Genomic DNA, 13,142 nt, shown 5'->3' with positions numbered 1-13,142 from the left:
ATTCCACATTTTGCCTCACAAAGTAACTTAAAACCCCTTTGACTCTCTCGATTTATGACCACGTCAACCAAGTACTCGGCCGCATCAACCGAGTACTAGATCCTGTCGTGCCGGGTTGATTAGGACTTTCTTTGGCTGCATTTTGACGTGCATCCATGTTTTGAAACGCTGAACTGACCCCAATACCAATGACATATTGATCTTCTAAATGGAGAGAAAAACCCAAACCCAATTACGGACACTCAAACGATCCTACAAACATGTTCTAGAGCTCTGCACAGAATTGACTATTAAACAAGTAAGCTCTTCCCTGGGATATTTATCATTTCTACCAATATTAAAATCATTACAACCTCATATATTTAGGCCCTGTTCGTTTTAGATTGTGACAACCGATCGTGAGCCCCAAACCGATTGTTGGACTTAAAATTACATTTATTTTGAGTCCAATAATCAGTTTTGGGCTCAGAATCAATTGCATGAAAGTTAACAATCATCATGTGCAAAATAAAAATAAAAATAAAAATCACTAACCATAAATTTAGCAATTTTTTAAATAAAAAAAATAGATAAATCTAGCAATTTTTTTAGGCAAAAAAAAGAAGAAGAAGATAAATCTAGCAATTTTTTAAAACAAAAAAAGAAGAAGATAAATCTAGCAATTTTACCTAAAGATATATGAGATGATGTGGAAAGTCTCGGGCGATTTAAGCGTGTGTACATCATCTAAAGCTAAATAAATTACAAAGCAACATGATTTTTAACGAGAGAAAATGGAGCGTGTAATTACATAAAATAAAAATAAAAAACCCTAACTATATCAATAGAAAACAACACATGAGAATGAGAAGGAAAGAAAGGAGAGACGATTATGATGAAGAAATATAGGTAGTTTGGCATCAAAAACTTACTTTGGAGTTTCTTGTCCATGTACCTGTTACAGAATATAAACGTTAGATCAACGCCGAACAAAAACAAAAGAACCAGAAGAAAGGGGGGAAATAATCTCGAATTGAAGAGAAAGGGATACGAGGATCTTACTTTTTTAGATCTGGGGGCTGGCCTGACCTACTCATGGCTACGAACACAGAGAGAGAGAGAGAGAGAGAGAGAGAGAGAGAGAGGGTTGAACTTCAGACTAAAACCCTAAATCATGGTTTTATCGAAGATCTTTTTTCTTGCTCGCATGCCACTGTTCATATGGCACGAGCGATTAAGGACGTCTTTAGTACCCTTCGGAAGGATTTGGTTACCAATTTCGCGAAAAGCCATTTCGCGGTTGACTTTTGCAAGAGAAAAGATAGATTAAATGAATAAGACAAAATTTACAGAAAAGTGAGCTTATGTGGCTGCTCCGTTTTGCAAAAGTCATCCGTAAAATGGCTTTCCTCGAAAGTAACCGGCAAATCCCCTTCTTTAAATCATTGAAATGGAGCGAGAATTGCGAGCTTCAAAATCACTGTGGAATCACTGAAAGCAATTCCTTTTTATCTTGGCGACTGGTTACAAAATGATCCAAACCCTTCATTTGTTAGCCCACAACCTAGATACGCCGAAAGTCATCTCCACAGGATGATCCTAACCGTCTGATCTAGAGAGGTTTCCATAATGCTCAGTCCCTCTACATATTGGAGGGTTAGGATCATAGTATGGATTTTCAGGGTACAACCTATTTACATTGTGTCCCCAATAAATGAACTGTTTGGACCATCCTATGAAGTGGGCCCCACTATACTAATTAAAAAATACTGCACTTCAACCAAAGACACCACGTATAAAATCCCGTGTAATACAATAGGGCGCCTACTATGGCATAGAGGGTCCCGCCTTTGATTGATCTGAACCGTCTGATGATGGCCCCGCTTTGAATCTCCAATGAAACAAAAATAAGACAAATTATCCATTCCCAAGAGCCAATTATGGATTAACATGGAAAGTCACAAAGTAGGGAGATGCTAGGGAATTTTGGGGGAAGGCACTTTTGCATGAGCGAACTGCTACGAGTAAAATACTAAAATCCATCCATCCAGTATGTGCCCAACACTACACCGAACTTGCCACTTTTTTTTTCCCACCGGTCAACCAAACATGGGATTTTTATTTTACCGGGATACTTCCAGGGAGTTTTTTTTCCCACCAATCTCCCAGGAAGTTTTTTAGTAAAATTTTCGTCCCATCCCATGTTTGGCTGCCTTTTAGCACTAGAATTTTTTTAATCCTACTCTTGTAATGATTGCTTATGAGTATGACATGAACTTCTTGTCCCCTCTTTTTATTTTCCAGGGAATGATGTCCCCTCTTTCTCTCTCTTCCCTCTCTCTCCTCCCTTCCCATATTTGGTAATGAAAAAACTTTTCTTTATACATCCTGCCTTGTTTTAATAGAGTGGGGCCTGACAAGCATAGCGTGGGTTGGCCACCATTCTATACTTATCTGGTAGGTCCACTGTTTTACACGTCTGGCTATGATGGGATGAGGCGATGAGCCCCAACATTTTATAACCATACCGAGCATGGGTGGGCCCACCACTTTCCACCTCATGTTTTGATGTGGTGGGTCCACCATCTCCACACAAAACCCATGCATGGGGTGGGGCATTTTACATCTTATGTTATTGATGGGATGGGGCAACCGTTTACACCTCAGGTTTTGGTGGATGGTGCCAACACCACCTCTACCAAAACCTATGCATAAGGTGGAAGCCCACCATTTTACCCCTAATGCTGATGATGTTTTGCAGTATATCACCCTACATACCGGGAATAGTCTGTAATATTTCTGATTTATGGGCATATCAGAGGGATGCGATATTGATAGAAGTCCTCATATCACTTGAGCAAGTAGCAGCATAGTTGAACCTGATAAGATGGCAATTATGTAATTTTTTGTATTTATCAACATATCGGAGGGGTGCTGATATTGATGTAAGTCAATATATTAATTTGCCGATGTATAACCATGGATCCTGGTGTTCAACCAAACCAGGGTTTTAAATTTTGACTGAAATCCGAAATTGGATCTCAGTGTTCAACCAAACCTAGGTTTTTAATTTCCATTTCTACCGAAATTGGATCCCAGTGTTCAACCAAACCAAGGTTTTAAATTTTGACCGAAACCGAAACATTCAAAAATCAAAATGGGTGAAATTCACCAAATTTTGGCCGAAATGTTGGAAATTTCTGTGAAATTTTTAATAATATTTTTTTTTTTGACAGTGATAAATCGACACCCAAATATCTTAAATCGACCCCCTATGTCTCTTTCTCTCTCCTCTGGTTTAGAGGGAGAGAGGAGAGAGAAAGATACATAGGGGTAGATTTAAGATATAGGGGGTCCATTTATCACTCCCCTTTATTCTTTTTTTTTTGTTTACAGAATTTTGGCGACATTTCAAGCCTTTCTACCGAATTTCGGCAGAAATTTCTGTTTCGGTTAGGACCAAAATTTATGCCAAAACCGAAATTTAAAACCATGAACCAAACACTAGAATTGAAATTAAAATTCCAATTCCAATGTCCAACCAAACACTAAAATTGGAATTAAAATTCTATTTACAGTGGTTGAAATGTGATATATTCTAATTCCTGATTCTAGCAATGCCATCTTCATTATCCAGGTAAGACGACATATACGGTAGACCTAGCAAAAAGCGACCTGTGCCCACGGGTTGACTCAACCCACCCTCAAATTTGCGGGCACGGGTCGGGGTTTTAGTGACCTGCCAAAACCGATCCGCAGGTGACCCAACCCACAAAACACAGGTCGGGTCGGGTCAACTAGCGGGCACCTGCGATTTTTTGGATTTTTTTAACATTTTTAATTTTAAAATAGAAAATGAGATCAAGGGCTTAGAGCATCTCACTTTTTGAGTTGGAATATTGCACTTGTGTTTGGAAATCAGCCATTCTAACAACATCTCACTTTTTAGGACTCACAACTTCAGTAGCTTATGAGCATTACTAATTTACTATGCATGAGAATACACTCCATATTTTTCAAAATGGATGATTGGAAGGTACAGCCCACACCATAGGATGATCCAAAACCGTGCATTTGATGGGCCATAATGTAAATAGGTTGTGCCCAAATAATCATTACCATAGGATGATTCTAACCCTCCGATCTAAAGAGGGACTGACAATATGGAAACTTCTATAGATCGAACGGTTGAGATCGTCCTATGGCAATGATTTTTGAGGCACGATCTATTTACGTTGTGGCCCATCAAATGGACGGTTTGGATCATGCTATGGTCAACCCAACCCACCCTCACTGGGTACAGGTCACCTGGTTGCTGACCCGTAGGAATGCGGGTCATTTTGACCCGCAACCCGCGTGATTCTCACCCGCATGACCTGCGGGTCAACCCGACCCGACCCGCCCGTTTGCCAGGTCTAATATACGGTAATCCATCCGTCCAATGAGCCATCAATTAGTGAACCATAGGGCATAGATAATTTTTATTTAATAATTTTGAGCTGGACTTTAAAACGTTTTAACATTAAGAAAATTGTGATGGCAACAGTTGTAATAAAAAGCAAAATAGAATGGTATTTTCGTAGAAATGATAGTAGAGTAATAGCAATTCCTAGGACTGTCAATCGGACCGAGCTTGGGCGGGCTTGAGGTGCTCAAGCTCAGCCCATGCCTATACAACGGGCTTCGGGCCGAGTTCGGGTTTGCCCATCACCTCTTATTTTTTGCACGAGAAAAGACTAAGCCAAGCACAGAAAAGCCAATTTCATAGAAAACCATTAAACTTGTTGGCTTTGGCATGTGAGAAAAGCCACACCGATTGATTTTTTGCCAGATTTTGTCTTATTCATTTAATAAATCTGAGGTCGAACTATAGCCTATAGGATATGATGATCCAAACCGTTCATATGGAGTCGGCTGAAGAGGGGCAAAATAAAGAAAAAAAAAACCTATTTAATGTCGAACTATAGCCTATAAGATATTAATGTTTAAGTAACCTATTTAATTAATATCTACTGATTTTTAAGGGCATAAAAAATCTTAAAAAATTATATAGTAAAAATATTATCGGGCCCGGGCATATAACGGGCTGGACGACCCTTGATCAAGCTCGGCCCAAATTAGAGTTTGGGCTTCAACTTTTGACCAAGCTTGGTTTGGCTTGTTCTCATTTTAATTATGGAAGGGCTTTTAGTGGGCCGAACGGGCGGGCTTCAAGCTTGCCCATCCCGACAGTCCTAGCAATTCCTAACAATGCGCTAAATTCAAGACCGTTGTCCTATAAATATCCTCTCTTAGACTCTTACCCCCAAGAACATAGCGCCTCAAAAGCCGAATGACGTGGTACTAACATCTACCCGACACGTGTCGTTGCTCTATAAAACGAGCGGTAATCCCGCAAAAATTTCGAAATCTCTGCCCTGGCCGAAGCTCTGAGAGGCAAAATCGAGCCACACAAATATCACAAAAAAGGTACCTCTTCCTCTTCGAACCTTCTTCAATGGCGTTTTTCAATTCGATTTCTCCCTCTCTCTCTCGAGAACGCTTATCATTTTTTGAAATTCGTCTTTAATCCTTCACTAATTGCCTTTAATTATCTCCAGAAATCCTCACAAAGTATTTTTTCTTCCCTTTTCATTTTCGTTTCTTGCAAGCTTTCTTAGACTGCAATCCTCACAAACTAGTTTTCTTCCTCTTTCATTTTCGTTTCTTGCAAGCTTTCTTAGATTCTTCAGTACTTGCTTTTCCTTTAGGTTTTTCTCAGTAATCTCTAGAAGAACGTGGCGTGTTAATCTCTCTTGTCTTGATTTTTATTTAATCTTACAATGTATTTGTTCTTGATCTTGATTTCTTCATTTAGGCGATGGGAAATTGCACCGCAAAACAGAAAAAATCTTCAGCAGAAATCGCACCGTCCGATGTAGTTAAAGGATCACCGTCCATCCGTCTGTACGGATCATCGTCTTGCCCTAGGACGTTTTGCATCCGAATCGCACTCCTCTACAAGACCGTATCTCTCCAATTCATCCCCTCCGAAAACCCTAATTTCGTGCCCGATACGGTCCTACAATGCGGATCCGATACGGTTTCCGGATCGTACCAGACTCTTTTACAATATATCGAATCGAGATTCCCAAACCCTCCGCTACTGCCACGTGTCGGTTCGGTGCGACGGGAACCGGCAATCGTCGCTGCAGCGAGGCTGCAGCACAAGAGCATGACGTGGCATCTGGACCGGATGATGAGAGGGGCGGCGGAATTGGCTTTGAAGCAGACACGTGGCGTCAGGATAGCCGTTGATCCGTCAATGGGGAGTCCTCGGATGGAGGTGAGGAAATTCGGGAGGAGTTATTCGCAGCTTTTGGAAGTGTTGCTGGAACACGCTCAGATGGAGGAAAGGATCATTTTTCCAATCTTGGAGAAGGCTGACAGAGGTAAGAGATAAATTGAAAGGGTGCTGATATTAGCACTACCTTTTTCTTATTAATTGCACAAACTCAGCTTGTCTTTTCCTTTTAAATTGGCTTTCGAGAGCCTTTTAGGATTTGTATTAACCTTTGACAGCTGTTTAAATGATTAAAGACAAAATGAGTTAGTGCGGTTATCCAAACATGGTAGTGCTAATACTAGTCAGGCCTTTCCAGAATCTTGCGTGAAAGCAATGCAAATGAAAAACTCAGAAAATGCAGCAACATATGGCCCATGACTGGTTTGGTGCTCACATAACATTGCTTCCCTTCTCAATTGCCATAAATCAAGATGGGGTCCACTAAAAAACATGGAAGAATTTCATCAGTTCAGTGGTGGGGCCCTTTGTTTATGACTTAATTTAAATGGATGATTTCTGTTAATGAAAGATTAGTTTATGGCAGGATTATGTAAAGCGGCAAACGAAGAGCATGCAAGGGACCTTCCTATCATGAATGGGATCAAAGAAGCTATCAAATCTATTGGAGTTCTCGAGACTGGGAGTCCTGCTTATCAAGAAGCCATGCTCAATCTGTCTACTCGATTGACAACTTTACAGGTAATTAGCTCTTGTTGTCTTTCACGTTTGCTTGTTAAATTCATATTATTTTCTACAATTGGCCTCTGAAAACTACTAGTAGCCGTGTCGTGGGCAACAGAATTTGCCCTTTTGTGTGGATAAGAATATAAGATCAACCTGAAATTATTTTATTTGCAAAGAGGGTGATTTTGGTGGCATCCAAAGAGCCAGCTTTTTACTTTTATGCCATGGAGAAGGGTGTTGCAGATTACACAGCCGATCACTTTAACAAGGCAGGTTGGTCCATTTGGCCATCATTCACTATCATTGATGCGAAATTGAGCACACAATGGGGACCCACCTGATTGCTTTCGAAGTGTTGAGAGAATGAAGAGAGGAAAAGAGAATGAAGTAGAATAGTGAGTTGGAGATGCCTGCCCCTCATGTATTTATATATAAAGGGAAAAGGGTACAATGACTAATATGCCCTTAGGCACATTCATAAACACACATACACTTCTAACACTCCCCCACAAGCTGGAATGTATTTATCATGCATTCCTACCTTGTTACGAATATCATTTAGTTTTTGGCTCTACTTAAAGACTCGGTGAAACATCAGCTAGCTGATACGCTGATAGAGTGGAAGTAGCTTGTATTTCACTCCTTACATAGTATGTAAAAAGGTATACGAGTAGAAGCTGTAAGTTTTGATGGTTCTGTTTGTGGTGATTTTATCAGGAGCATTGTAGGGAGCACTTTGAGGAGGAAGAGAAAGGGTTGCTGCCACTTTTAGAAGGGACGGAGATAAGCAAAGAGCGAGAGGAGGGGATGTTGGTGCAGTGTTTTGAGGTAATGGAGGGCAGCCACTCTCATCTATTCCATTTTCTAATGGCAGGCCTCCTCCCTCGGGATGCTATGCTATACCTAGACTTGGTTTGTACATGCATGTCTCGCCAAAGAGTTGCTTCAATTCTCCAAGTGCTTACTACTCGGATGGAAGGAAAGGAATCCCTGATCTGGGACTGGGACCCTTAAAAAGGCTAAGCTAAGCAATGGTTGTGCTCCTTGTGAACTCTCTCTCTCTCTAAAATGGGGTGACTACAGTTTTTTCATTTGTATATACGAACTTCTGGTTCTGTTTTCACGTTTAGAAATTTTGTGCCCTTGAGAAGGAACGGTGGACTTGAGACAATGCGTGGCTTACAATGTGAAAAGAAGAAAATGGTCCAGATCAGGAGGATGGATGGTTAATTTTTGGTCCATATCGCATAAAAAATAGGGCCATAAATGGTCCAGATCAATTCAGCCAATCCTCGAGAGCTGCAAAATCCCTTATCAAAAAATTCTCTCATTCAATGCTCCTGGTATCTTTGCTTGCCAAGTCGATATCCAAACCAACATACTATACTGGGGCCAAAGAGGTTAGTGTAAGAAGCTAGACAGTGGGAGGATAGGATTTTAATAATAGAGAGTTCAATCACGTGTAAAGTCATAATTGGGATAAATCTTAATAATAAGCTTTTGGTGAAATTGGGTCATACCGACGATTCATGAAGAGCAGGTGAGTTTGGATTGCCTGAATCAGGCATTGGAATCGGCATCTTATTCTAATTCCAGTTTATAGTTTATAAAAAATAGGACAAAGATTGGGGGTGAAATTGACACTGGAGTGAAATCAAAGGGGAAAAACACCAAAATCTATTTTTCGCTCCGTGAGGCGATATTTTGATTCTGCCATTCTGCCCTAGTTGGAATGAAGATTTTATTGATTTTTTAATTTAATTGTTTCCATTCTGTTTAAGGGGAATCAAAATGGGATGTTGATTCCGGTACCTAGGCATTACCGAAGTTGCATTTAAGTGCAACTATGGTTTCCGTAGTTCCCGCTATGCCATCAGTATAGAATCCTGAGTTCACTGGAACTCCCCAATTCAATGTGAAGAATCGGAATGCAAGTCGCTCGATAGTTTGATATTCCTAAGAGAAGAGAAATCCCCAAGCTTGACCCCTTCCCACACAAGGGCGTCTGGCTGTGAAAGCTGGACCCTGATCCGCGTACATCAAGGGCGAACACTCATCATTTACGGCATTGACTACCCGGGTATCTAATCATGTTCGCTTCCCATGCTTTCGCACCCAGTGTTAGTGGAGACCCAGGCAATGGCCTTCGTAGATCCAAGGATGTCACCCCTGCATAAGAAATTCCTCTCTCTTCTGTCTCACTCGAGTGAATTGGTTTGGTTTTGAGAGCATGTTGATTCCGATTCCTGATTTCAGCAATCCAAACGCAGCTCAAGATATTATCACTTCTACCCTATGTCGCATTTTAGATTTACCAGCTGAGATGGTAAAGATTGGACAAGAAAACTTCGTTAATTAATTTTATTGATGTTATCTTCATTAATGAATTTTATGTGCTTGTCAACCTCTAATTATTATCCATACCTGGTAGTAGGGCTGCAACTCGGGTCGGGCGGGTCGGGTTTTGGAGAACCCAACCCTACCCGAGAAATATCTCGGGTCGGGTCGGGTTTTTTTTCGGAAAACCCACGATTCCCAAACCCGGCCCTACCCATGATAAATCTCGGGTCGGTTCGGGTCGGGTCGGGTTTTTTCACGTTGATGCAAATTTTTAAGGAAAATTCTTGTTTGGCAAGGCAACTCAACTCATAGAAGCAGAAATTACACTCACATTAAACTTGAATCAAACAATGATGTAATTACACTCACATTACACTTGAATCAAACAATGCTGTAATCAAACAATGTTGTAATTACAATCAAACAATGCTGAATCAAACACTTGAATCAACTCAACTCATAGAAGCAGAAATTACACTCACATACAGTAACAGTGGCTGCGTGGGTTTTCACTTTTAACTTTGGGATAATTACATTTACACCCCCTCTAGCTTCTGACACATCCACTTCTACCCCTATAGTTTAAAACGTGACAAATACACCCCTGTAGTTTCAATTTGTTTAAGGTTTGCCCCCTCAGCTGAAGGTTCGTCCATAGATTGAAGGGTTAGGATGATCCGATGGAGCTGATTTTTTGGGCACACCATATCTATGTCAAAACCCATCAAATGAACGCTTTGGATCATCCAAATAATGTGGGCCCCTACCCGAATCCAAACACTACCAAAAAATCATCCAAATAATGTGGGCCCACATTGTTTGGATGATCCAAAGCGTTCATTTGATGGGTCCTGACATAGATAGGGTGTGCCCAAAAAATCAGCTCCATCGGATCATCCTAACCCTTCAATCTATGGACGAACCTTCAGCTGAGGGGGCCTACCTTAAACAAATTGAAACTACAAGGGTGTATTTGTCACGTTCTAAACTATTGGGGTGGAAGTGGATGTGTCAGAAACTAGAGGGGTGGTAAATGTAATTATCCCTTTAATTTTTAACTAACAATAAAAAAAAATGTACATACTATAACTTATGTAACTCGGGTCGGGTCGGGTCGGGTCGGGTCGGGCCCCTTCAAACCCGGCTCGACCCGAGATTCATGCGGGCTTTTGAATGCGGAACCCGGCTCGACCTGAAACCCATGATACCTGAACCCGACCCAAGCTATTTTCGGGTCGGGTCGGGTAAAACCCGGCTCGAGTTGCAGCCCTACCTGGTAGGGATCTTTATCATGTCGGCTCTATCATATGGTCATGCATCGATGTTTCTCACAATTGCAACTCTTATGGTTAACCGCACAACCTTATCACTAAGTGCTTACAAGGGTTTGTCAAGGAACTGATACACTCCCCCAGTCTCCCGCGCCATTCTCTTATAGTGTTAAGTGCGTGTTTGGCGTACCGTTTAAAACACCGTTTGGTGTTTGAAACACCGTTTTGGGGCCAAATGGCCGTTTGAGAGTGTTTTGGTGTGCAGCCACCGTTTGAAATGCCTTTTGAAACACCGTTTTGAACCCTCAAAACGGCGTTTTGCAAACGGAGGGGGGGGAGGTCCGTTTGCAAAACGCCGTTTTGAACGGAGTTTTTGGGCTGTGGGTTTTTACGTGTTTGCCCTCACCAAAACCCATTTTTATGTACATGCTTGCGATTTTATGCGTTACGTCAAATACCAAAAAAGTGGGGGTGTCAATATCATTCTTGAGGACACAAATTTATTAAATTGTTAATATTTAATTCAAAACAAAGGGTTGCTGATATCATTATATGATCGCTTAATTTTGATTTTTTAAAGACAAAAGAATTAAAAGAAACCCTAGTTTCTTACTTTCTTCATCTACTTTGCAAAGTTGTAAACCCTCTCACGCCTCACTGCCTCAGCGCCTCCACTCGTCCGTCAAATCCGGCAAATCCAGCCGTTAAGAAGAAGAAGGAGAAGAACCCCAAAGGTATAGCCATTTTTTTTTTGGCAATGATGTTTAATTTTAGTAGTGTTTGAATGAGATCCTAATGACCTTTTAATATTGGGCCTAATGAGAGAGTAGTTGAGTTACATTGAGGCCAACCAAACAATGCCCTTTTTGGTCATTTTACCACTAAAACTCTGTTTTGGGGCATTTGCAACCAAACACACAATACCTCCGTTTGCCGTTTAATATGGCGTTTTTAATCTGGCCAACCAAACATGAAAACGCCGTTTGGTAAAACAACGTTTTGAACAAAAACACCGTTTTGCAAAACGGCGTTTTAAACGCTATTTCAAACGGTACGCCAAACACACCCTAAGAATAGTTATAAATATATTTACCCTCTTTTCTTCCCGGTCCGGGTCCGGGTCCGGGTCCGGGCCTCTATTGTATTTATTACTACCCTTTTAACATTATAAAGGGATGGCCCCAGGGAAGAAAAAAGGGTAAATATATCATTTATCCTTATCAATTAGTGATAGTAACTCATACAAGTGGGCGCCTTAGTGTCACTGTATCACCAGCCCTACGGCAGGTATTCTATTATGTTGCTTAATTGCTGACTTCACACAATGCATTATATTAAGAAAGGGAAATGATAAATGTGCCCCTTTTCATCACATGGGACACCCAACTGCAGTGTACTTGGCAATCAAATCCGTTGAATCCTTCTGCCGTGAAGAACATCAGCCCCTGCAGCTGTTGATACACTCCTGCTGGGTGCCCAAGTGATGAAAAGGGGACATTTATCATTTCCCTTTTAGAAAATATATAAATTAAAAGGCTCTCAGATGCAACAGCCCGTCCGCCCCGAAATGCCTTATCCCTAGCAAATCCCAAATTAAAATGACACTGATTATTTCCCCATCTAAATACCGCTCGTAGATTGTTAACTGATGACCAAAAGATCAAACAATGAATCTCACTATAGTTGGCACGCATGGTGATCTAGTGGGCTACCACCCTTCCGCTACGAGAAACCTAATCAATGCTTATCATATGCTTTGATGCTAAATTGCTAACAAGTAACAATGTGTTGGGTGACTTTGAGGGATTTTGAATACGTTTGGGCCACGTTTGGATACCTCATGTTTTTTTATTTTAATTTGGATTTGAGTTTTGGGTACAAATTACATCAATCATCCCCATGCTTAGGGCTGCAACATGGTCGGGTTGGGTTGGGTTTTTCAAAACCCTAGCCCAACCCTAGATCCCATTATCTCGGCCCTGACCTGCCCTGACCCTGAGTCAGGGCCGAAAAACCTCAACCCATTACCCGCCCTACAGGGCTCAGCATGGCCCTGGCCCGCCCTGATTTGGCCGGGCTGGACCTGATTTAACCATAGTGCAAATACCTGTTAAAAGTGCAAAAAATAAAGCAACCATATATCATATAGAACAAAATGATCAATTAACAGAGAAAGGGAACAAAATAAGACAACATGAATTAAACAACATGACGGGCAGCAGAGATAATTAATAATAATAATCTAAAGAAATATCAATCCAATATAATAGAAAACATTAGCAAAAGAAACAAGCACAGATGGTTCAATTCTATAATAGAGAACTTAGGGATGGGTCGGGTCGGGCTGACCCGAGGTACTAACCCTGAACCCGACCTGACCCTGAGTCAGGGCCTAAAAATGAACCCTGAGGTCAGGAAAATCCAGCCCAGACCCTTTTCGGGCTCAGGGCGGGTCATGGCTGACAGGGCCAAACTTGCACCCCTACCCATGCTCATGCTGTACAAGAGAGACAGGGAGAGCGAGGAAGGGAGGGACGTCTACC

At 41.3% G+C, this 13,142-nt stretch overlaps 2 protein-coding genes across 4 annotated transcripts in view; one reads left to right on the top strand and one right to left on the bottom strand.

Moving 5' to 3' along the window:
• Window positions 1–13,142, bottom strand: part of LOC143876658 (putative small nuclear ribonucleoprotein G) — a 64,878-nt gene that overhangs the window by 7,297 nt on the left and 44,439 nt on the right. The window contains exons 2-3 of one of the 2 annotated variants that reach the window (XM_077378344.1): window positions 1,042–1,087; window positions 912–934 (exon numbers count right to left, since the gene is read on the bottom strand). In XM_077378344.1, coding sequence (XP_077234459.1) covers window positions 912–934; window positions 1,042–1,076 — 58 coding nt within the window. In that variant the 5' untranslated portion in view covers window positions 1,077–1,087. Of the gene's footprint in view, window positions 1–911; window positions 935–1,041; window positions 1,172–13,142 lie in introns of those variants that run through there. The other variant, XM_077378343.1, reaches the window with a different exon arrangement.
• LOC143876656 (hemerythrin HHE cation-binding domain protein) lies at window positions 5,315–8,196 on the top strand. Of its 2 annotated transcripts, none has more exons than XM_077378341.1 (4): window positions 5,315–5,448; window positions 5,837–6,410; window positions 6,849–7,003; window positions 7,706–8,196. In XM_077378341.1, exons 2-4 carry the CDS (start codon window positions 5,840–5,842, stop codon window positions 8,000–8,002), a joined length of 1,023 nt encoding a protein of 340 aa, XP_077234456.1. In that variant the 5' UTR covers window positions 5,315–5,448; window positions 5,837–5,839; the 3' UTR covers window positions 8,003–8,196. The 2 variants fall into 2 exon arrangements, with proteins under 2 accessions (XP_077234456.1, XP_077234457.1); XM_077378342.1 differs by lacking the exon at window positions 5,315–5,448 and adding an exon at window positions 5,459–5,592.

This window comes from Tasmannia lanceolata, unplaced genomic scaffold, assembly GCF_043159265.1.
Source record: "Tasmannia lanceolata isolate RefF3 unplaced genomic scaffold, GAP_Taslan_0.1 ptg000005l, whole genome shotgun sequence".
Classification (NCBI taxonomy): domain Eukaryota; kingdom Viridiplantae; phylum Streptophyta; class Magnoliopsida; order Canellales; family Winteraceae; genus Tasmannia; species Tasmannia lanceolata.
The sequence above is the reverse complement of the archived record's forward strand: the minus strand, read 5'-3'. Positions and strand labels throughout refer to the sequence as shown.